General features: G+C 37.8%; 2 protein-coding genes across 2 annotated transcripts; one reads left to right on the top strand and one right to left on the bottom strand.

Moving 5' to 3' along the window:
• The first annotated feature begins 511 nt into the window (after positions 1–511).
• On the top strand, positions 512–3,861 carry LOC139978358 (uncharacterized). The gene is made up of 2 exons (XM_071988499.1): positions 512–2,189; positions 3,292–3,861. Exons 1-2 carry the CDS (start codon positions 1,072–1,074, stop codon positions 3,572–3,574), a joined length of 1,401 nt encoding a protein of 466 aa, XP_071844600.1. The 5' UTR covers positions 512–1,071; the 3' UTR covers positions 3,575–3,861.
• Positions 3,862–10,376: 6,515 nt separating this feature from the next.
• LOC139978481 (protein YIPF1-like) lies at positions 10,377–21,649 on the bottom strand. The gene is made up of 8 exons (XM_071988753.1): positions 21,531–21,649; positions 20,470–20,509; positions 19,322–19,425; positions 18,284–18,452; positions 16,615–16,728; positions 15,590–15,744; positions 13,855–14,037; positions 10,377–12,386 (listed from the first exon to the last, which is right to left on the bottom strand). The coding sequence occupies exons 1-8, from the start codon at positions 21,561–21,563 to the stop codon at positions 12,294–12,296; spliced, it is 891 nt and encodes a 296-aa protein (XP_071844854.1). The 5' UTR covers positions 21,564–21,649; the 3' UTR covers positions 10,377–12,293.
• Positions 21,650–21,740: the final 91 nt, after the last annotated feature.

The raw sequence follows: 21,740 nt of genomic DNA, 5'->3' as shown, positions 1-21,740 counted from the left end.
TGGATGGAAATAAAACTTTTGGGAAATACTTGGTTCTCAGGCAAAAGTGTACATCTGGTTGCTCATTTTCAAGCCCGAGAAGTGCCATTTCCGGTGATCTGGGGGGTATCAAAACCAAAAATTTTCTTGTACGCTCCGCGCCAACCAATGGTGGCGCTCCGCTTAGATAGTAATTCGCGCCCCCCGGGTTAGAAAATCCTGGATACGCGCCTGGTTTATATGCTCCGGCGATGGGACCCTGTGATAATACGAACTTCAGATCGATAGACCCATTTCTCAGTCGTGACTGAGTTATACGTCCAGGGATTTTCTGCATAAATCCTTTTGGTTAACAAAAAAAGAAAATGCTTTTCACTCGTTGGGTGCCAATGATAATCGATAAACTATTTGTTATAGGTTACCAAACAAGAACTATTCAGTATTGAAAGTAGGCTATACAAAGTAGGGGTTACAAGTATACTCAGCCCTGTTAATTGCTAATTCCAACTGCTCTATACGTACAATCAAAACAACATATGTAGAAGCTATAGAGGGAGAGAGGTGGAGAGAGAGATCATTTTTGTTGTTCGAATACTTAAGTCGGGGATGAAAGAAGCTATTTGTTCGTATTGGAACAAGACTATTTACGTAATCTGCGGAACATGAAGGACTCGTTGTTTTAAACTGTCTTGGAATTGAACCTATTGTTTGAACATTTGTTAATCTTATATTGATACTATAACAAGGCTTTCCAATCGTGGTGAATAGATCGTCTCACCGAATAGCGTCGTAAATTTACATCGCATGAACACATATTCGTGTCATATTAACTTTAAATTGATTTTAAAATGGTTATTTGGTTAGCCGTTCCCGATACAGTACAACTTGAATGTCTGTTCTATAACTCCGGATAGTTCCGCACATGAAGGGGAATTATTATAATTATTATGTCATAGGAACTGTACATACTTATGCCATCGTACTGTATATTGTAGTGGACCCAAGCTACTACGAAACTCGTCAAAACATTTCGAAAATACAGTATTATAATTATCAGTGTTTTGAACTTTGTATGTAAAGGCTATAGTTAACATGCCACTGATTTCAGTAGTAAAAAACAGAGACCTCAACATGGAACCAGATGACATATATAACTCCGCGGTTTCAAGTTTGCAAGATAACAAGGAAATTCCTTTGAAAACCAACTTTAAATCAGTGTCACCGAACAGGTCGGGAGGGAATACACGGGGGATCTATCTTCCGAGTATAGAGACACAGAAGTATACAAAAGGAACCAGCGCATTTCTAAGTGTTGATAGGGAAGGGAATAGACCCCCGCTGTCACCAGTGGGCCTAAGACGAGCCCGTAGCCCCGCAAGACCTGACTTACATCGAAAGCGAAATGAATTCAACAACTTGAACATATCAGGAAAAGAAACAGTCAATCAGCTAAGCAGCAACTCTACGACAATGTTACTAGGTATGGAGAACCTCACTGGTGTCCTGCCACCAATATCGCCTGGCTCGAATTACCACAGCGACGACCACAACGAGCAAGTGTCAGGCGAAAACGATTTGGCCGAACCCGCTGATGATGTCACTCCTGACGTTAGGCCTAAACTTCCACCAACTTCATCCGTATTTCAGCAGGCACTTTTTGACTTGCATACCAGAAGGCGATCTTCTCCACTCGACCCCGGAGACTTGATGGTTAGAAGGTCCTCTCTTACCTCAGCATTAATAAACATGGGCACGCTTCCAAAATTGAACTCATTACTCGACCCAATTAAAACGGGTCGAGAGTCAATGCAAGCTGACGTCATTACTGAAGATGAACAGGAAGGCTTGACGTACATTACTAAGGATATACCGTCGTCGTCGTCACCTTCTGATTGTTCTAGTAGTTTCGATAGGACGGTTAACACCCTCGTCAAATCAAAGCTGCCTGGTCGTCGGTTTCGTCGATTAGTCAAAAAGAAGGAAATAGAAAACATAGTTGAATCTGAGAAGGCCTCTGAGAAATCCAAAGAAAGAACTGAAGTTCATGCGCATGAGGTTGCAGTGACCCCTCCCATGAGATGCTTGTTAAAATCGGAGAGCGGTTCGGCTAATAGTAGCAATGCGACCAGTGAGGGTCAACCAAAAACTCTGCCGTACTGGAGACGAGTTAAAACAGGAATAAGTCTCAAGACGGTTGGTCAGGTGACAAGGTAAGATCGCACCCTTAATGAATATTCGTTTTTGTAACAGATCTATAGGAGTGGAAGACCGTCGACGCCGTCATGGTCACATTTAATTCCAACTCAACTGTAGCTCGATATCACTTCACTGTAACTAACACTGTATGAAAACATTCATTTCAGATGATGTACGATTTTTGCAAGTTCCCATGCGTGGGAGCAACAAACTTTTCTAGCTACCATATCTTGCATTTTACGGTTCCGTGTGGTACTAGTATGGTCAGATTGTTGCAAATGTAACTTACAAAATACAGTAGGCTGAGTTAGTAAAAAACTCAACGAAAACAAATACCAAAGGATCCAGGGTAAACTTGATGTCACTAACAATCATAGAAGTAACAGAACGTATGTAAAGAAGAACGTTATGCTGTGTGTATTTAAATATCGAAGACTGAATGTAAAGGTATCTACTCAGATACTCAATTACACATCAGTAGCCTGCGTGTTATATATGTGTGTAGTTGTCATTAGACTTCCCCGTTCAAACGCTGCCGATTTAGGAGCCAAATGATACGCGACCGTAGCCAGCTAGTTCTCATTGCTTTACCAGTTTAAACTGGTAAAGGTGAGTACCCGTTAATCAGTAAAATTGGTCCCTTAACACAAAAGTGCAGCATATAATTATGTTGTTCAATGCCTTCCGTGGTTTGGTAACAGAGACCAATATTTTACAGGTGAAACTTAGTACAGCCTGTTCAGTCTATTTGTGAGGATATCCCTTCATAATCCAGCAGAAAGGGGGTAAAACTGTGACGACAAGCGGCCGAATAGCGCACGCAACATTACATATATAACCCTTTTCATTTTCCCCTGTCATATACCATATAATACCACACCATACCACGTCCAATCACATCACATCATATAATATCATAATTGTACCTGTGTCATATTTTAAGCGTATTGCAACTCACCGCGTCGCATCGCATCGGGCCGCATTGTATCATTACATTAAACTGTGAAGCGATGTCTAGCGCTTTTCTATGAGGGAAGCGGCCTTGGCGAACACCTGAGCATCAAAGTGTCTTTAATTGAAATGTAAACGTTTTTTGTCATCATCTTTCAACTGCAGACTCATGTCCGTGGCGTGTGCATCCTCCCAGGCTCCAGGGGTAAGCAGCAAATCCAGCACATTGCTGTCCGTAGGCTCCGGTGAGTGTAAACTTATGCACCGAGAACGGAGAGATTCTCTCCGATTGATCAACCAGACACTAAATGCCATCAAATGTGATGAAGAAGATTTAACGGAGATATGTAGCTTTGATGAACTGAAGAACTGTCGGTATCTAAGGACTAAGACTTGTAGTAAGTTCAATAATAGAAAGAATAGTCTGCTGGGCTTTAACGAAATCTGAAGCAGGCTGATATTACATGGCTGGAAAGATCAGATTGATGTAGAAGACACAAAATGTAATCAGCCGTAACGAATAAGAAGATCACGGATATATGTCGCTTTGATGGATTGAAGAACTGTCGGTACCTATAGGTACCTAACGACGAAGACTTGTAGCAAGTTCAATGATAGAAGGAATCGTCCGCAGGGTTTAACGATAATCTGAAGCACGCGGAAATCCCGTGAAAGAAAGATATGAAATTGATAGTGATGTTTACAATTTTACGAGATATGAAATGAATAGTGAACTAAATAGATCAAAGTGAGGTATACACCGTACGGTAACTGCATGCTTAAATCAAGGTCAAATTCGTAATGAATCCAAGTTTATCGAACGTTTTTCAATGGAAAGGAATTCCATGGCAACGCAAACAGAAAAACTTTGTGAAAGAGTGAATTACCAGTTCTAAGAATCAAATTGTAAAGGATAACAACGAACAACGGAAATCATGCTATTCACAAAACTGATATTGATAACATGGCTTATATAGGTCAAAGTCTTAATGAATCCAAGTTTATCGGACGTTTTTCAATAGAAAGGATTTCTACGGCTTCGCAAACAACAATTTTGAAAGAGTGAATCGTCAGTTCTAAGAATTAAAAGTGTAAAGGATATAACAACGGCAATCATACTATTCACAAAACTGCTATTGATAACATGGCTGACAGGCAGTCTTGGGCAACTCACTTCCAGCGCATCTTGTTCCAACATGAAGTTAGTAATGAAAATGTACGTTGTTTACATAGTTTATAACTGAAAACGTTAACTTATATCGCCAATGTTTCCCGAATGTTCAAATGTTCATGCAACCCGATTCTAGCATTTCTGCATGTTCACAAGAAACTTTACGTAAGTTCGTTTCACAGTTAATTAATTGAGCATTTTCTCTATGATTATTTATTAATATAACATTTATAAAGAAATAATCAATTATTAAATGTATGATGGTTTTACCTCTGAGTCGAAAAACCGATAACAAGGGTTATAGAATCAGCACAAATGATTTGTTTGAAACATAATCCATATTTACCAATGTTTTTGTTGTAACTTTGAATCAATCAATGGAAAACGAAAGTTCACATTCCTAGCTGTTAGGTTCTGTTCTGATGCAATGTAATTCAATTATTATCAGATTGACTTGTAGAATTACTGGTTGTTATTTATCTGAATGGTGCATTTCTCCACAATTCTCTTCAAAAATGTTGGTGTTAATATTAACAGCTTAGGATACCCTAGCTTCTACAGTTTGGACGAGAGTATAACCAACTTACTGCTTGTCTGATGGTAATTTATATATATATATATATATATATATATACATATATTAGTCCTATACATACATACATACACCTACGGAACAGTGTTATTGCCTGGGCGATAAATGATTCGTGATTTAATTGACTTAACTTGACTTGACTGGCAGATAACATGACTTAACTAGATTTGAAGAAAGTTCGCTGGCGGATCCAAAGGGGGGGGGGGCATGGGGGGCCATGCAAGGGCGGCGGAAGCACTTTTAATCTGGGGGGGCACCGACATCAAAGGGCACTTTGCAGAAATTCGATTGGACTGATGTAGCCTGATATTTAGTACCCTTTATAACTCTTATTGTATTATCTTATTTGCGTATACACATCACTCCATCAACGCCCCCCCCCCCCCCCTCAAGGAAAATATGCATACTAGCACTGCAATATCCAATGTGCAAATTGGGAAACAAGGAACAAGTTTTCTATTGAGACAAATGAGGTGAAATCATGCTAGTTGCTAATGTAGGAATCTTCCGAATTAGAGTTTATTTCTTGTTAATATCTTAACAAATTGTTTCCATTCGAAACAGCTTTGAGTTTGACCCACATAAATTCATTAAAAGTCAGGGGCGTAGCCAGGATTTGCAAAGTTGTATGCATGACTATCTGAGCGGAGCGCCACCATCGGTTGGCGCGGAGCGTACAAGAACAATCTTGGTTTTACAAACCCCTCAGATGGCCGGAAACGGCCCTTCCCGAGTGTTCATTCTGGTTCCCTGGCCTCTTGCTAACTTGAGACACCTCAATTTTTATGTAGAAAAAGGGCACATTTTTAACCCTGAGGAAAAGTGGGGGGCACGTGCCCCCTGTGCCCCCCCCCCCGGTTCCGCCGCCCTTGGGGCCATGCCCCTCCCCCAAAGGTGAGCCAAAAAGTGTTTCCGAACATCCGCTAAATCATATGATTGGAAATTAAAAAAATCGAGAGGAATAGCAGTGGTAGACTAGTCTAAACCATTTCGTTTTCTGGTTTAAAATTAAATGCAGAGCTCCCAACTGACCCGCAATTCGCGGGAATTAGACCCGCATTCTAACACCCAAACCCGCTGACCCGCACAAGCGTCCGAAAAAACCGCATTGTAATTGTCAAGTATACATAAAAAAATTTGCATCAAATTTTGACTTAGCAACCATCATTTCTTTAGCATTTAGCATAATAGAGTATAAAACCTCCTTTACAGCATCATTTGAACCTCAAATTAGCCTATAATTCTTTTCATTGGGGCGAGCAGCGAACATTTTCATGCCACGGGAAAGAATGAATTATCACCTACTATTCAATTTATTGATGTTACACACAAAAAAAATGCATATTTCTCAGAAAATTTTGGGTGACAAAAGCCTTTCTAAGTGCCACCATTTTACATGTAGGCATCACCAGGATTCCAAAAAAAATCAAAAGGGGAGGGGGACACCCCCTTCCCTTATACCCCTCCCCCAGGACGGCGATTCGTGGCATGGACCAGCATTTGCCTTCTCAAGAGTTGGGAGCTATGTAAATGTATGAGCATGAGGATTTACAGTTTAACACCATTTTGCAGTTACAGGCTGGTTGTAAGAAATTTATAACCTATGAGAAATAAAATTTCTTGAGAAAGATGATCCCAACTTTGTTTTATAAATATTTTAGAAAATTACACCTGGAAAACATTTTTTTTAGAAGTAAATTAACATCACCATTGTACACTTTTGTCGCACCAAATTGCATCTGAGGGCATTCAGCAATAGAAAATTTTCCAAAGGGGAGGGGGGCACCCCCTCCCCTTAGACCCCTCCCCCATATCACTCTAATGCCACTTTGGCCCCTCCCAAACAACGGCCCTGGATCCGCCAGTGTGAATGTTTGACTTGACTATGAGTTGATGGAAATAAAATGACTTGTGACTTTACATAACTTGGCAAAGAAATAACTTGTCACTTGATTTGACAAAAAGTGAGTTTGCCACAACACAGCATAATAGCAAGAAAACATGACAATCGAACCCTGACCTCCCGCTTTATATGCGAGCAGCCTAACCAACTAGGCCATGGACAATGATTGTATATATGTCCAGAGGCTCGAAACCAGTAAGGAAGGTCGTCATTCCACTAAAGGCCTTTGTAACCTGTATCGAACAATGCTAAATTTATGTTTGGTACGGGTATATTTGCTGCCTCTAGAGATCAAACATGACCGCTTACCAACTCGAAATCATTTGTGAATCCTGTTAAATGAAATGGAAATAAACGATCAAGGCAAATGAATATATATGTACAATCTCTAGTCTATATCTTTCACTCTTGTTCCGATGTACCAGAGACTTTGGTTCCTATGTACCGTTTTGGCCATATTCACAGTTGAAGTTATAGATCTAATATTCTATACCACATGTGAACTAGAAGCAAACAGGTGTGATGTGATGGTCAATATCTCAAAAACGGTACATAGGAATTGAAAGCAAATCTCACCAGAATGCTTAGATTATGTTCCTATTTAACATCCTCTGTTGACAATTGATGTCCACCAACACACCATAAGCTCGTTTATGCTCCTTTTCTTATGTGTGAAAATTTGCACAAATTCTTCTAGAACAAAAGTAATGTTTCCGAGACGTAGTAGGCCTAACCATCATAACATGTTGTAGGCCAATGACTAGGCCTAGCATCATGATGTGCATTAGTTTACCAGTAGTATGAGCAGGGGCGTTAATCCCAATTGAAAAGTGGGGAATGTAAATGACTAAACATGGATCAACTAAGGAAGTGTCCGCTTAGCGCACACCGCTAGCGCCTTGAAGCAAGCCTTTATCGGGTAGGTTCCAGGGGCCCGCCTTAGTGCCACTGATGGGGTCCAGGGGTGGAGGGGGATATATCCCCCCATGAAAATGGGTGGAGGGGATGTAATGCACCATATCCCCCCCCCCCCACCAAATGCCAGGGATAAGAATATTTTCATGCCTACATTTATGCATCTTCGTTAATGTACGGCTCTTTCTTATAGCTTCATTTCTCGCCTACCATAAACGCAGTGCGATCTTTTCAAATAAAGCGTCTTTATAAAGCAAAAATAGTTGACTGTAGGCTTCATTGGCCCTATAACAACAAAATGTATTATTGCGCTCACGGTATTGATATAGTACATATATGCACCCTCATAGTATTCATATAGGCCCTATAGTAGGTCTACACACGTACATGTTCCCTCGAACAGCTGAGAATCTCATGTAACCAGGGTAATGTTTAATACACGTTTCACCTGGATGCCCTAGCAATCGGTACCTAGGAATGTAACTATGTGTAATTGTGTATTGCATGTGTATAGGCCTATAATAGCCTGCATGAGGCCATTTTCTTCATCGAATAATATAACAGGGCTCTCGAACATTCTAACGTTGCGCCTGAAACAAGATTGACAGGGGCAATTTTCCCAAAATAACACCCGAAATTAAAAAAAAAAGTATTTTGGATCCTGATTATGAGATATTTCGGACATGACATCCCTATTTTAAAGTTGGGTATATGCCGCTTGAAAACCTCGGGAAGTGCCGTTTCCGGCCATCTAGAGGGTTTGTTAATCCCAAAATTTTCTTGTACGCTTCGCGCCAACCCATGGTGGCGCTACGCTTAGATAGTCAACAAGGTCATATCCCCCCCCCCCCCACTCGGAAGTACGGATCGCCGCCCGTGCATATGACACCATTTTGCATTTCAGCCCTTCTTTGAAAGCAAAAATTGTACACCCCTCCCCTTAGACCCATCCCCCAGGACGGCGATCATTCATGCCTGGCGCCCCCCCTATTGGAAAATCCTGGATACGCCCCTGGTTTTACACAGGTAATTGAAGATATAAAAGCACGCAGGGCAGTCTGATGGTAGCTGTACCCTCTATGTTCTGGGGTGCCATATTGGGAATTCAGGTGTAAATTGTTAGGTTTGTGTTGTCATTATTTGCTTTACATTTTCATTTTAATTTCATTTATTTCGTCTATACATAAGAACAATAGAACAAAGTGGTATAGTATAAACAGGACACTAGAAAACAATAGTTTATCGAGCTAGCGACCAAAAATAACAAAAAACAATGAATGAAGGTAACAATTAAGAGTAGAGATAAATAAACATGAGATAATCAATACTCAGTCAGCGTAGTTTTCAATTAGGTGGGCTTTAAGTTTTCGCTTAAACGTTACATAAGATTTAACAGTTTTAATATCATTTGGAAGCACTTTCCAGGTTTTATAGCAGTAGTTGTTCAAGAGTAATTGACCGTGTTTCGAGTGATGTCTGCTAACAGAAAAATGGGTATTATTCCTCGTACTGTTACGAATATACGCGGAATTACAGGGATTAACAATATCACTAAAGACACGGGGAGAATATTGTTGATATACTTATAAATAAAAGAACACATCTTGAGAACATGAATGTCGCTGACCTTAAGAATACCAAGGTCTTTGTGCAAAGTACTGGTAGGATAACGTCGATGTTGAAAAGTAATGGTTTTTAACATTCTATTTTGGAGGATTTGTAAAGGCTTAAGTATGGTAGTTTTAGCCATGCCATAAATTTCAGCACCGTAAGATATCTTAGAACAAACCAGTGAATAGTAAAGCTGAATAGCTACAGAGGGAGTGAACGAATCCCTGAGGCGATAGAAAATGCCATTAAACTTAACAACATGCCAACAAGGGAACTACTGGGGGCTGGGGTGAGCTGAGTGGGTGGGTCGTGTAGGGGACTGTGCCTCAGTAGGCCTATTCTTAGTTAAAACATTGGGGCTAACAATGTAACTGATATGCCTATATAAGACGTAATACATATATGTTTGCATCGTAGTTTCATATTAGACCGCTACACTCTTCACGCAGGTTAATCTTAGGATCCCTCTACTTTTATTGTTACTCTAATCAAACTAAAATAAAATGAAACTGTTAGCAAACTGCTTATCCACTAGAGAGCCTGTGTAATAGAATGTATAAAAGTAAGTTGGCCTGACGTTTCGGTCCTAGCAGGATCTTCTTCAAACTAGTAACATCAAAAACAAACGCATGGTCATCCCATCCGCGATCGTGAATGTAAGTAAAGAGTGGTTAACTTAAACCTTTTGTTCTGTTTGCACGCCATTCCTAAAATACGTGCCTATAATGTTCAGATTGCACACTTGCACATTTTCTGCTTGTCAGTATGTTGGGAAGAACCATTAAACCACAAGATATGTAGAGAATAATGTGACAAATTTAAAAAAAATAGTACTTATGTCGTTATCAAGGGTCGAGGTCAAAGGTCAATGTATCCATTCCATCATAGATGAGATGAGATCTGCAACTCCATGGATGGCCATCTTGTTCGAATTGCAAGACTGAAGCAATGAAATACATTTAAGAACATTTCATAAAAAGCTATAACGTCAACAAATGTAGCTACTTTTGCTGAACAAGCACACACACACACGAAAGAATGAAACGTATGCAACACAGTAAAGAAATCAATTATCATTTAATTTTAAACAATAATTTCAAATTGAAAACAATAAATATGGTGAACACATAATACATATATATATGTTTATATATGCACATATATCAAATACCTTCATACCCAGTTGACAACTGTCCTATCCGGTACAAACCAAAACCTAAAATAATAACCACACGCAACCACGTTTCATTGTCAAAAGAAAAATTCTATTGGCCCATGATGTCCTTTAACACTTCATTTCCAAATCAGATCACAATGAAAATATACCCACGAATGAAAAAGACGAGAAAAATATACGTTTCCAGAAATATAATAAATTATATGATAATTGGTCACATGCTACCAAATGTTTTACTTTGGCTTTTCTTTCCAATAACTCATCAGGAGAAACACTGACATCGATTGGGAAACTTTGAGATGTAGAAAAACAAATTTTTCTTATTTTTTCCCCCTCAATTTCAGAATTTACTATGAGTTATGGATTTTAATATTAATAATCCCCAAACAACTAACCCGAGCACCTCTATTGTTAGGCCGGCTGAGAAACTCATGTAGGCAAGTGCGGAAGTGATTAATGAATGTGAGGTCCCATCCGCAAACATCAAGTCTCCCAGAGACATTTTCAGATGCAGTTTTAAGCACACCTTGGAAGCAAACTTGGAAAATTTCAAGATTTTCGACTTTTACATTTTTAGTTCAAGTAATATGTGACTATGGTAAGTTGATGATAAATCGCTGTTGAGATATGAGTGTTGAATAGCATTGATTTCAAATCAACCTCGAAAGCTGTTAGTGAAATTGGTTTCTAATTTCTGGCAATTTTTCATAACAGCACCAAATGGACAGAGTAAAAATGGAAAAGGAGGCCAAATCAAGGCAAAAAAGTACTTTCATAAACAAAACTCGATAATACCAAGATAGTTAAAACACACAATATCACTTTAAATTACATGTGATATGGTATAGATCCCTCTCAAATTCATACTAGTGATTCTGTGGATGATAATCTAAGAATATGAATCATTTCCGACGAAGAAAATGGCTTACTCTTTACTAATTAGCTTAATTAAGTCCTATTAACTACTCAAGACGGGATGAATTTGCGAGAAATAAAACTGTTTTTTTCACAAAGCTAATGTAAGAACAGTAAATGTGAGTACACAGGATGGCACGTTTTTGGAACATTTTGTGTGTAGCTACAAGTTACAGTAAAATTTGGGTACCATGGCTACAACTGGAAGAGTTGGTAATCTAAATGAGTCTGGGGAATTTCCCCATCCTATTATTACATATCGGTTGGATCTACCTGCAACACAAATTTAGGTATGACAAATCAGTTAATGAAGAAACAATGTATACATGAAACTCCACCTTCACATTACTAAACTTTGGTTAGAGCAAACAGTCCGCTACACACTGCCACCTGTATGCTACCCAACTTGACCATTCCAAATAATACTTTTGCATTATCCAATGATACCTGTCCAAATTTCTCTCTGGAAACACCATTACTCTTCCATGAAACTTAATATCATTTCATATGATATCTGTTACCATAATTCTAAATGATACTTGTTATCCTATCCAATGATACCTTTAATGACATCTTTTTGGATACACCATTGTTTTTCCATTAAACTTAATATCATTTCCTATGATATCAGTTATCATAATTCCAAATGATACTTGTTGTCATATCCAATGATACCTGTAATAACAACCTTTTGGATACACCATTACTTTTCCATGAAACGTATTATCACTTCACATGATATCTGTTATCATAATTACAAATGATACTTGTTGTAATATCTGTCATATATTGTTCAACATGGTATCATTCTACAAGATAACTGCCCTGATACCATGTTTCATTTCAAATACAGCAGGATACATTCTCTCATTGGCTTATTCTCTCACAGTTTTAATACAGCAGGAACTTTTGAATCATTGGGTGAAGGTTTGGTTGCTGCAGGTGTATCAACATCAGCAAAGCTAATATAAAACATCTGAAAGAGAATGTGAAAATGATATATCAAAACTACTCTACATATCAAGAAGATCACAATTTGCTCTTTAACGATGGATTTTCAAAGACGTCGATAACCATGGCAATGAACATGTGAAAACTCCCTACTTTCAAGTAGCAAAAAAACTTTTTCTTAAATTTAGTCAATGTTGAATCGAAATTTTGAACAGTTGCTGTAAAAAAAAAAATATTTGTTTGACTAGATTTAAACCAGTGAACTCAGTAATGTGCCCATAATTTGCCAAGTAACCTACTTTGGAATGGCTTAGAGCTTCGATACTTCCAGGGAGTATGTCACATTACTGTAGGTGGTCTGTGATGTCATTATGACATATATCTGTATTTATGCTGTCATGCAACTATTTGGCAGAAATGTACTTCTTCCTTTTATGGATAAATTTAGTTAAATATTATAGAAAAATACTAAAAAGAATTTTCAACTCAATTGCCATGATGAAATCACTCCCTGTACTGTTGCCAAACATACATTCACCAGATCAACACAAAATTTGGAAAAAATTAATATCTATGCCATACAAGTGCTATTAACAGGATTTGGGGTTTTGACAAAAGGGTGCAGGAAACCTCCAAGCAATCCTCTCCAACCTTCAGAATATAAATTTAATTGAGTGGTCGTCAGAAGTCACAGTACCCAGGACACTGTGTGAGAATGGATCACACATATATTTATATTATGTAACTTCCAATGATACCGTTTTTCAGCTAACGTACAGCAGCCACAGAGATGAGCGCACTGCAACTCTCTCCATCACAAGTATAATCAGTAGTGGTTCTAGGAACAGCATTCCCATATGATATAATTCACTTGATTGTTTCAATATAATATTTGTGGTTCCACCACAAGTAGTCCAGCGAGATTTGTCCAAAATTGTCAAATGTTTACATATCAATGAACTTCAAGAGTAACATCAGACCTCGCAGTAGCTGTAAAAGTAGTCATTTTTCAAAAACAGATTGAAATAAATCATACAGATCTGTAACTACTGTAACATCTGTAAATAAGTCTTAACTCCTCCTTTCTCTGCCACCTGAATTAGCAAACCACCGGACCCCCCCCCCACCCCCATGCATAATGCACAAAGTATTCATCCACAGCTGGTAAATGGTTATGAAAGCTTTTATAACTGCCTAGGGGTGCAAGTTGAAGAAAAAGTTAATAAAGTAAAACTGAACTAGACAATTGTGGATCATTGGAGGATATCTAATTTAAAGATTCGGCTAATTTGGTGGTTTTTCGTAAAATTCGGCAGACTGTTTCAAGTAGGAAAACCGTGGATTTCGTCTCGGTGAAAACCACACCAAACTCTGGCAGGCTAGGGGTCAAACCTACGACCTCCCAGATGGCAGGGTTTCATTGCGTCTAACACAAACATAGCACTGGTGGAAATCCAATATGTAATTTATAGACACAGTAAGAGTACACTTACCAAAAACGCAAATGCAAATGCAATGTGCAACAGGGCTAGGCATACCAGTGTGATGAGCCCAATTTTGTTATTGTCTTTTTCTAAACCCTTCCACAAGGACGTCAAGAGGACGTAACCAGCGAGTCCACAAGTTACGAGCACGATAATCCCTCGGACGTAATCATCACCAATAATGCACAGCAGCTGAGGAGAGAAAAACGAAGACATCAACAGCTTTTGAAATACAAGGACATCGTTGACCTTAATTATGTAACAGGCCTTCTCGAAACAACTGCTATCAGGAGCAGGTTGCACTTCAGTGAAAACCATTGCAATTGCCTCAAGTTCCACGCTCATTTCCTAAGTTTTGGTGGCCATGAGTGCTGTTTTGGAGCGATCTCAGCAGGCCACATATCAAGATCAAAATGTTGATGCTGTTGATTGAAGTTAACAATGTTTGCCATTTTACTATACTATACAAACTCCCCAACCCTTCCAAAAAAACTCCTACAAAGCTGTTGCAAGTGGGAGAAAAATTTTAAATACTCTCACCTCTCTTTTACTGCGAGAGAAGATTTTTCTTTCATATATTGTAGAGCACGGTTAGTAAGTATAAAGAAACTTTCAATTTAACAATTTAACATGCAGAGGGATAATTGCACTAATACATTTCTTCATAAGATTAAATTATCGTTGATAGGTTACTCCTCAAATTCCTTTTTGCAATGAATTTGATGAACACATACATGTCTACAGTTATGGGTATGTATGTGTATGTATGTGTAGATATGTAGATGTATGTGTAGACATGTAGATCTGTATGTATAGATATGTAGCAGCACTGATTTGAGATTGAGTTCCAACAAATACTTTTCTGTATAGATCAAAATTACGAAAAGAAATGTTTATTCTGATTATGAATGAAAGCATGTATGATTTCACATAAAAAAAAACATTTTCTTGCTCAATGGCAGAGAGCACAACATGTAAGTACTCTGTTGTTTTATTACAAGATACATTCACAATCTCTTTTGCCGCAATCGTCTTCGTTTATCGGAATGTCCCGTTAATGAGATCTATTGTTAAATAGGGCGAGATCTATTGTTACACAGGGAGAGATCTATTGTTACATACCTAGGGAGAGATCTATTGTACATAGAGGAAATTTATTGTAAAATAGGAAGAGATCTATTGTTACATAGGGCGAGATCTATTGTTACACAGGGAGAGATCTATTGTTACATACCTAGGGAGAGATCTATTGTATATAGGGGAGATTTATTGTTAAATAGGAAGAGATCTATTGTTACATAGGGCGAGATCTATTGTTACACAGGAAGAGATCTATTGTTACATACCTAGGGAGAGATCTATTGTACATAGGGGAGATTTATTGTTAAATAGGAAGAGATCTATTGTTACATAGGGCGAGATCTATTGTTACACAGGGAGAGATCTATTGTTACATACCTAGGGAGAGATCTATTGTATATAGGGGAGATTTATTGTTAAATAGGAAGAGATCTATTGTTACATAGGGCGAGATCTATTGTTACACAGGGAGAGATCTATTGTTACATACCTAGGGAAAGATCTATTGTATATAGGGGAGATTTATTGATACATAGGGAGAGATCTATTGTTACATAGGGAGAGATTTGTAACATAGGGGAGATTGATTGTTACATAGGGAGGGATCTCTTGTTACATAGGGGGAGATTTATTGTTACATAGGGAGAGATCTAAGTATACTCACAGATGCAGGAACAAAGAGAGTTAGTGAGTAACCGTAGAGACAGACCATTTCAATGAATGTCTGGCCAGTGGGGACTCCCCTCCAGTATAGCTGAGCATAGAGTATAACAGGCACTAACCAAGTATAGAGAAAGACCATCAGTGCTGCCCTGTTTACTATGGAGAAAACACAAAATACAAAAAAACATGTAATAAAAATAGACATGACATAGAATAGACATGCAATAAAAATAGATATGAATGAAGAAATCAGATAGGACTGTAAATGTTAATTTTGGTGGTTTGGGGGAAAAGATGCCTGGGTCTTTGAGCAGAGGGTGGTGGGGTGGGGTGGGGGTAGGGGAGGGGCAGGAGAGGGTTCAATTTGGAGGAAACATACTTCAATGGGCAGTTAGACATGTGACTTTAATAGGGGGGGTCAGAAAGCCTGAAAACTTTCCAACTGAATCATCATAAATGCCCAATGATCAGATATGCAAGGGGTGTTTTTGGTCCTAAACACTGGATAATTGACTGATGAACCTGGGTTGTTTGAATACCAAGGTCTAGATGCCCGAAAAATTTGGATTATGGATTGAAAAGTCTGGATTATCTGCAAGAAAACCTGGACGTTTGATCGATATTCCAATTATTTTAAAATTCCAGCTTTATCAGTTGAAAAGTTTTGGATTTTCGACCATATATATGATAAATCCAGGTTTATCGGCCGTTAATACAAGTTTTTTTGCAAATAATCCCACTTCTTTTTACTAACAACTTGGTTTTCCAATTGAGAACCCATGTTCATCAGCAATAAAGCTGGATATTACAGATGAAAAGATGGATTATGGTTAGAAAAACTTGGATCATTTGTAGATATTTGCCAGGTTTATCAGTCAATAATTCAGGTTATTTTTTTTTTACTATAAAAGTCCTGAAGTATTAGACATTTGGCTTGCCATACTCCTATTAAACATATCAATGCTGTGTTTTGGGGATTTTCCCAGGCACTGATTGGGGTTTCTTTCTCCTATACACTGAACTTACTCCAAGAAAAGTGTGTGTTGTGATGGGCCTCTTCATACGATTCTTGAGAGTAGAGAGAAAGGTCAGCGCTAATGACTAGAGTAAAGACGAGGGTGATACACACCCAGAACGGGCCTGGAATAAAAAAAACAAGAATGTATATTCAAATAAAATTAAGAAATATGAGGATGATAATTTGGAGGGGAAACCCTTCAATATCCTTACATCATGAATTCATATTAAAGGCATACTCAAGCCTGTGACAAAAGAATATATCATTCAAATTTTCATATTTTTTATGAAACTGATGGATTCCAACACCCATCTTCATAACATTGTCTGCTTACCAAATAAAATAAGTGTGTTACATTTTCCTATTTGTAAACACAGCTAGCAATATTTAGTTAAATTTCTTTCACAGTATGTACATTTATTGTTTGCTGTGGCCAGTGATATGTCAAGTATTGATATGGTTAGCTTCAATATGGTCATGATATTCTCTGACATAAAAAACACATAGATAAACACAAATGAAACTTATTCACTGCTGAGACATGAAACACACATAAAACACACACTTGTTGTCTATGGCCTCGGGTGACAATATCACCAGTGACATTATGATCATTGTTCATGTACTCTAGCCAGTATCAATACGGTCAATGTCCACATGACCACTGTCCATATGGCAATATTTATTACAATATCAAATATGAAAAACACATAAAGCACATTCATTGAATTTGAAATACAAAAAAAAACCACATCAAAACATATTCTTGTTTGCTATGGCTATTGTTGGTATGGCCAGTGTCTATATTGCCATCAGCAAGAAAAGTCAGAATTAGTCTAAATTAAATTTATGACAATTTAAGATAACTTGTTTATGAATGCTACAGAACTAAACAATAAACATACTGTAGGTGTCACCAGACCTAGATTTTTCCACTTAATTCCAAAACATTTTATCCCTTAGAATACAGGATTATGTTAAATTTTTTAAGGGACACTGGCATGGATGGATATGCACTTAAATAATATATATAAATAAATAAATAGTCACAGATTCCTACTTGAAAGTCTATCAAACAATTGTCAATGAAGGCAGCTGTGTGCTTTAAGGGTGGAGGGGGCAACTCATTCTTCCACCCCTCCATTGTCTGTGAGGGTTAAAGGGGAACACTAGGACCACTCCTCCAGGCCCAAAATGACCTTCCAGAAAGGCTTATTTTCTACCTTAAAATCCCCCACTCCCCCCCCCCCCTGCTGGCACCCATCACCATGGAAATTCTGTGCACATCACTCACCAAAGATTCCTTCAAATAAACACTGTTTAGCCAGTATATCAAGCTTTGGTTTTGCACACAATATGGATAAATTGATACCACCATGAACTCTAATACACAGTACATATATCCCATACCATACTTCCTTTTATTCATTAAACATTACTTATAACTAAGTACTACTACATGTACTTAAAAGATTTTTATTTAATACTACAAATAAAATCCATTTTCTGGATTCAACGTTTCTTATTCACCATTTCACTCCAGTTACTTCACTCTGTACATATTCATTCCACAGTGCTGGGTAGGCATACATGCCTACCTGTTTGTTTTGTCCAGCAATAGACTGAGGCCCCTTTTTTAATTTATTTAAATGGAAAGATGTAGAGTTGTATACAAACCATAAAGGTCTGGTGAAGGTCGGAGATGCGATTCCAAGTATGTCTGGCCAAACTGCGGCACAAAGGACCCCAGTAACCGTCTCCCCACCTGAGAGGTATCCACATCAAAGAACTGTTGGTAGTACTCGAAGCTCCAAAAAGGTGGCGTTTTCTTTTTACCAGACAACAACTAGGAATGGAAACACAAGATGGATGTGATACATCAGTTCCAAACTCATTCTAGTGGAAGTTATTGGATTTCCCATACACGTGATTTATCTAGATGCATTAACATAGATTATTGATGCTTGGCAATGAATCAAACTGCATGTGGGTACTTCGCAAGATTTTACGTTTGGATGAACTGGATTTAATTCCCCATCCCCACCCGTCCCCCTTCCTTTCTGGCAGCACCCACTCACAGGTTGTTGTCCTACACTTTCAATACTGACATAGCTACTAATTAGCATTCATTACCTCTGTATTCTCAACAAACTGTCATTATATAGTCTCCTATTTAAATCCTCTCTCTTGTTTCCATGTGTGGCTTCTTATGTTTGTCACTAAGGTAAAAAAAAAAGAGGTGCGACCTCACCAGTTCATAACTACTTTTGCATTAACTGATTAATTTGTCAATTTCAGTCAATAAAGAAAGCTACAACTGACACTGCAAAATCTTTCTCATAAGGATGAACCAATGTCTAACATTAGGGATCATTATATCATATCATTATATCAGCAGTGCCTACCTTGTATTGCTGTGGAGTATGACAGATACATGTCCAACACACCGTCTGTATCATTGAGCCCACCCAACATCCTACTATTGATGCACATCTCCATACAAAAACTCCACAAAATGGCACAATCACACAAAATATAAAATTACTGGAGTACTGTATAGTGACTGTAACACTGTTAACACAAAACACACTGTATTGCACTATGAATGGTCAAACATAGATAGTAAAAAAGCCAGATTTATCCAGACTTTTTGCTCATCTGGACAGCCTCCCAGGTGTGTCCAAATAGTCCAGTTTTAACTTCTTTTTAAGTTACCTCCGTGTCATCTTCATCCTCATCTCCCAACATGATGCCACTAGCTCCTCCTGCATTCATTTCAGAGTCCCCTACATCATCCAATAATTTTGTGTCACTGAAATCTATGGGATAAACAAAGAAGATCAGATTTGCTAAATTTTGCAATCATGCTCCTGTTTCTTAAAGTGGGACACAAACCCAACCATCATCTTAAGCTTACATTAACAACTTCAACAAATTAAAAATGAAAATCTTGCCCAGTTTGGGGAAAGATATTCTAGTTTAAAAGTTTTGTATCTGGGAGCTGCCTCTTTGTGAATCTGTGATGTTGTAGTCCCACATGGTTTTGAAACCTCCTAGGTTCACTTTGTTTTTCCTTTCATGAGGAACTTTTGGCCCTGAAAGCAATTGCCATAATTAGGTCTCTTAACCGGCCTCAGTATTTTGAATTCAGAACAAGTTTGCAAAACCTATCTCCATTGTATATCTATAGTAAACATAGATTACAAACACTAGAGGAAAACAACAAATAAAGCATGTGTGGTTCATGTAATCTTTAGACTTGATTAAGTCTTCAACCTTACACATGAATTATCATTAAATCTGTGACCAATGATGATGTTTGGGTTTGTGTCTCCTGTAGGCAAATTGAAAGGTTTCCATGTCCAAAGCATTACTTGCTTTGTTTTAAAAGTTTTTAAAAACACTGAACTCCTATGGAAATTTTGTATCATTTCCAAGTTTAATAGTACAATAAAACAATCCTATTGAGTATGTGTCAATCAATTCTTTGCATTCAGGTTCCATAGAAGGGACAACCTTTTAAAACAGGCTATATAAATGACTGAAAGCCTAAAAACATTTGCTAAGAAAGATTCTTCTGCATCTATTTTTGAAAATTTGACAATCCTTCAGAAATTCTGGTGGTCTCAAAACTTTAAATTTACACACAGTGGCTTGTACAATATTACCATTAATTAGCATTCTTGCAATTACACATTTTTCTGAAATTATTTGCATGGCTAAATGGAGATGAGTCATATGATAGGTAATATTGCAATAAATTATTAAAATAATCATGATACTTAAATTTCAAACAAACAAAATACATATATTGTTTAGGTCAGTCTGAAATCAACTGTAAGGTCATGTAACATAGAGCATACCTTGAAATTGTAAGTCATCATTTAATGAGACCTCTTCCTCCTAGAAAATGGAAAGAATAGAAAAAACAGTGAACCTATGATATATCAATGATAACAACTTCCCATTCCCAAAGGGTTTCAAAAAATAATGTTCATAAAACTTTGTATACCTTGATACTGTTTCCAATGCCAAACAATTGGATCTAATATTACATTTTAAATTTACAATCATTAACTGATACAACATAACCTGCCACAGAATACAAACAAGTTCTCAGGTGACCTGCTGAAGATGCTGTTATAAGATGATGCCAGAGCTCTCTAACAGTGCTGAGATTCCAGTTCCACCCGCCACCTTCATTCAACATTTTAATGGATATGCTGCGATGTTATGTGTAGTGTGTGATACAGTTTTATTCAAAATATTCAGAATGTAATGTCAGATTGTTTGTGCATCTGCTTTTGATTTAAATAAAAGAGTGTGGTGTGCAATACTAAATTGTGTACTGTGTGTGCTCTGTGAGCATCGGCATGTTCAAATTTTATTTTAATGTGTGAATTACGTATTAATATCAAGTTAGGCTTGCTAACATAATTTATTTGAAATGCTGGACTGTCAGATGCATTTCTGACAACACCAGCTATGTAGTACTATGGCCTAGGCCTACTGTATGATGTATCATTCATCATTTTATGAAGGCCTAGCCTAACTAGTCACAGTAATGTATCATTAACCTACGTGTTCGGGCAACTCCTAAAGTTGCATCTATGTCTTACTCATGCTTAGAATAATGTAAATACAATTGCTACTATGCAACACTTGTGTGTAGGCTAAACCTACACACATGATACATATGTGCATGAGCAAGGCCTACGCTACAGAAGCTTAACTTACATTATGCATACAAGTTACAGTAGGCCTAGCCTGAGAAGGCCTTAGCCTAGCTTACATAGACTAACAGTAACATTCACTTGCGAATGAATTCTTTTTCAATACAGTCTAATAAGTTTTACAGGTGTTACAAACTTATAAACGTTGCTCCCAATGGGATATAGTAAAACAGACAAATATTACCAACTACCTCTTCCATGGTCAGTGGTGTACGGTCCGCCATTGCAATTTATTGAAAATGTTTTGTTGTCACTTTTTTGTTTGACCAAAACTCCATCACCAAATGTGCTATTTTTGTTGCTTTGTGACATTGCGCAATAGTGTTTGTCCGCGCGCTAAACTCTGGATGCTATAAACTCCCTGTTCTATCTTACACATATGTGGTGTACACATGTGTTTC

The sequence above is a fragment of the Apostichopus japonicus genome, chromosome 2, assembly GCF_037975245.1.
Source record: "Apostichopus japonicus isolate 1M-3 chromosome 2, ASM3797524v1, whole genome shotgun sequence".
Taxonomy (NCBI): domain Eukaryota; kingdom Metazoa; phylum Echinodermata; class Holothuroidea; order Aspidochirotida; family Stichopodidae; genus Apostichopus; species Apostichopus japonicus.
This window is presented reverse-complemented; position numbering and strand designations above follow the sequence as displayed.

Coding starts and splice junctions, on each gene's coding strand:
- LOC139978481 (XM_071988753.1), bottom strand. CDS start 21,563: ATGGCGGACCGTACACCACTGACCATGGAAGAG. Junction 20,510..21,530: donor CACCACTGACCATGGAAGAG/GTAGTTGGTAAT, acceptor TCCATTTTCTAG/GAGGAAGAGGTCTCATTAAA. Junction 14,038..15,589: donor CTCTCTTTGTTCCTGCATCT/GTGAGTATACTT, acceptor TTCTCTCCTCAG/CTGCTGTGCATTATTGGTGA.
- LOC139978358 (XM_071988499.1), top strand. CDS start 1,072: ATGCCACTGATTTCAGTAGTAAAAAACAGAGACCTCAACATGGAACCA. Junction 2,190..3,291: donor ACGGTTGGTCAGGTGACAAG/GTAAGATCGCAC, acceptor TTTCAACTGCAG/ACTCATGTCCGTGGCGTGTG.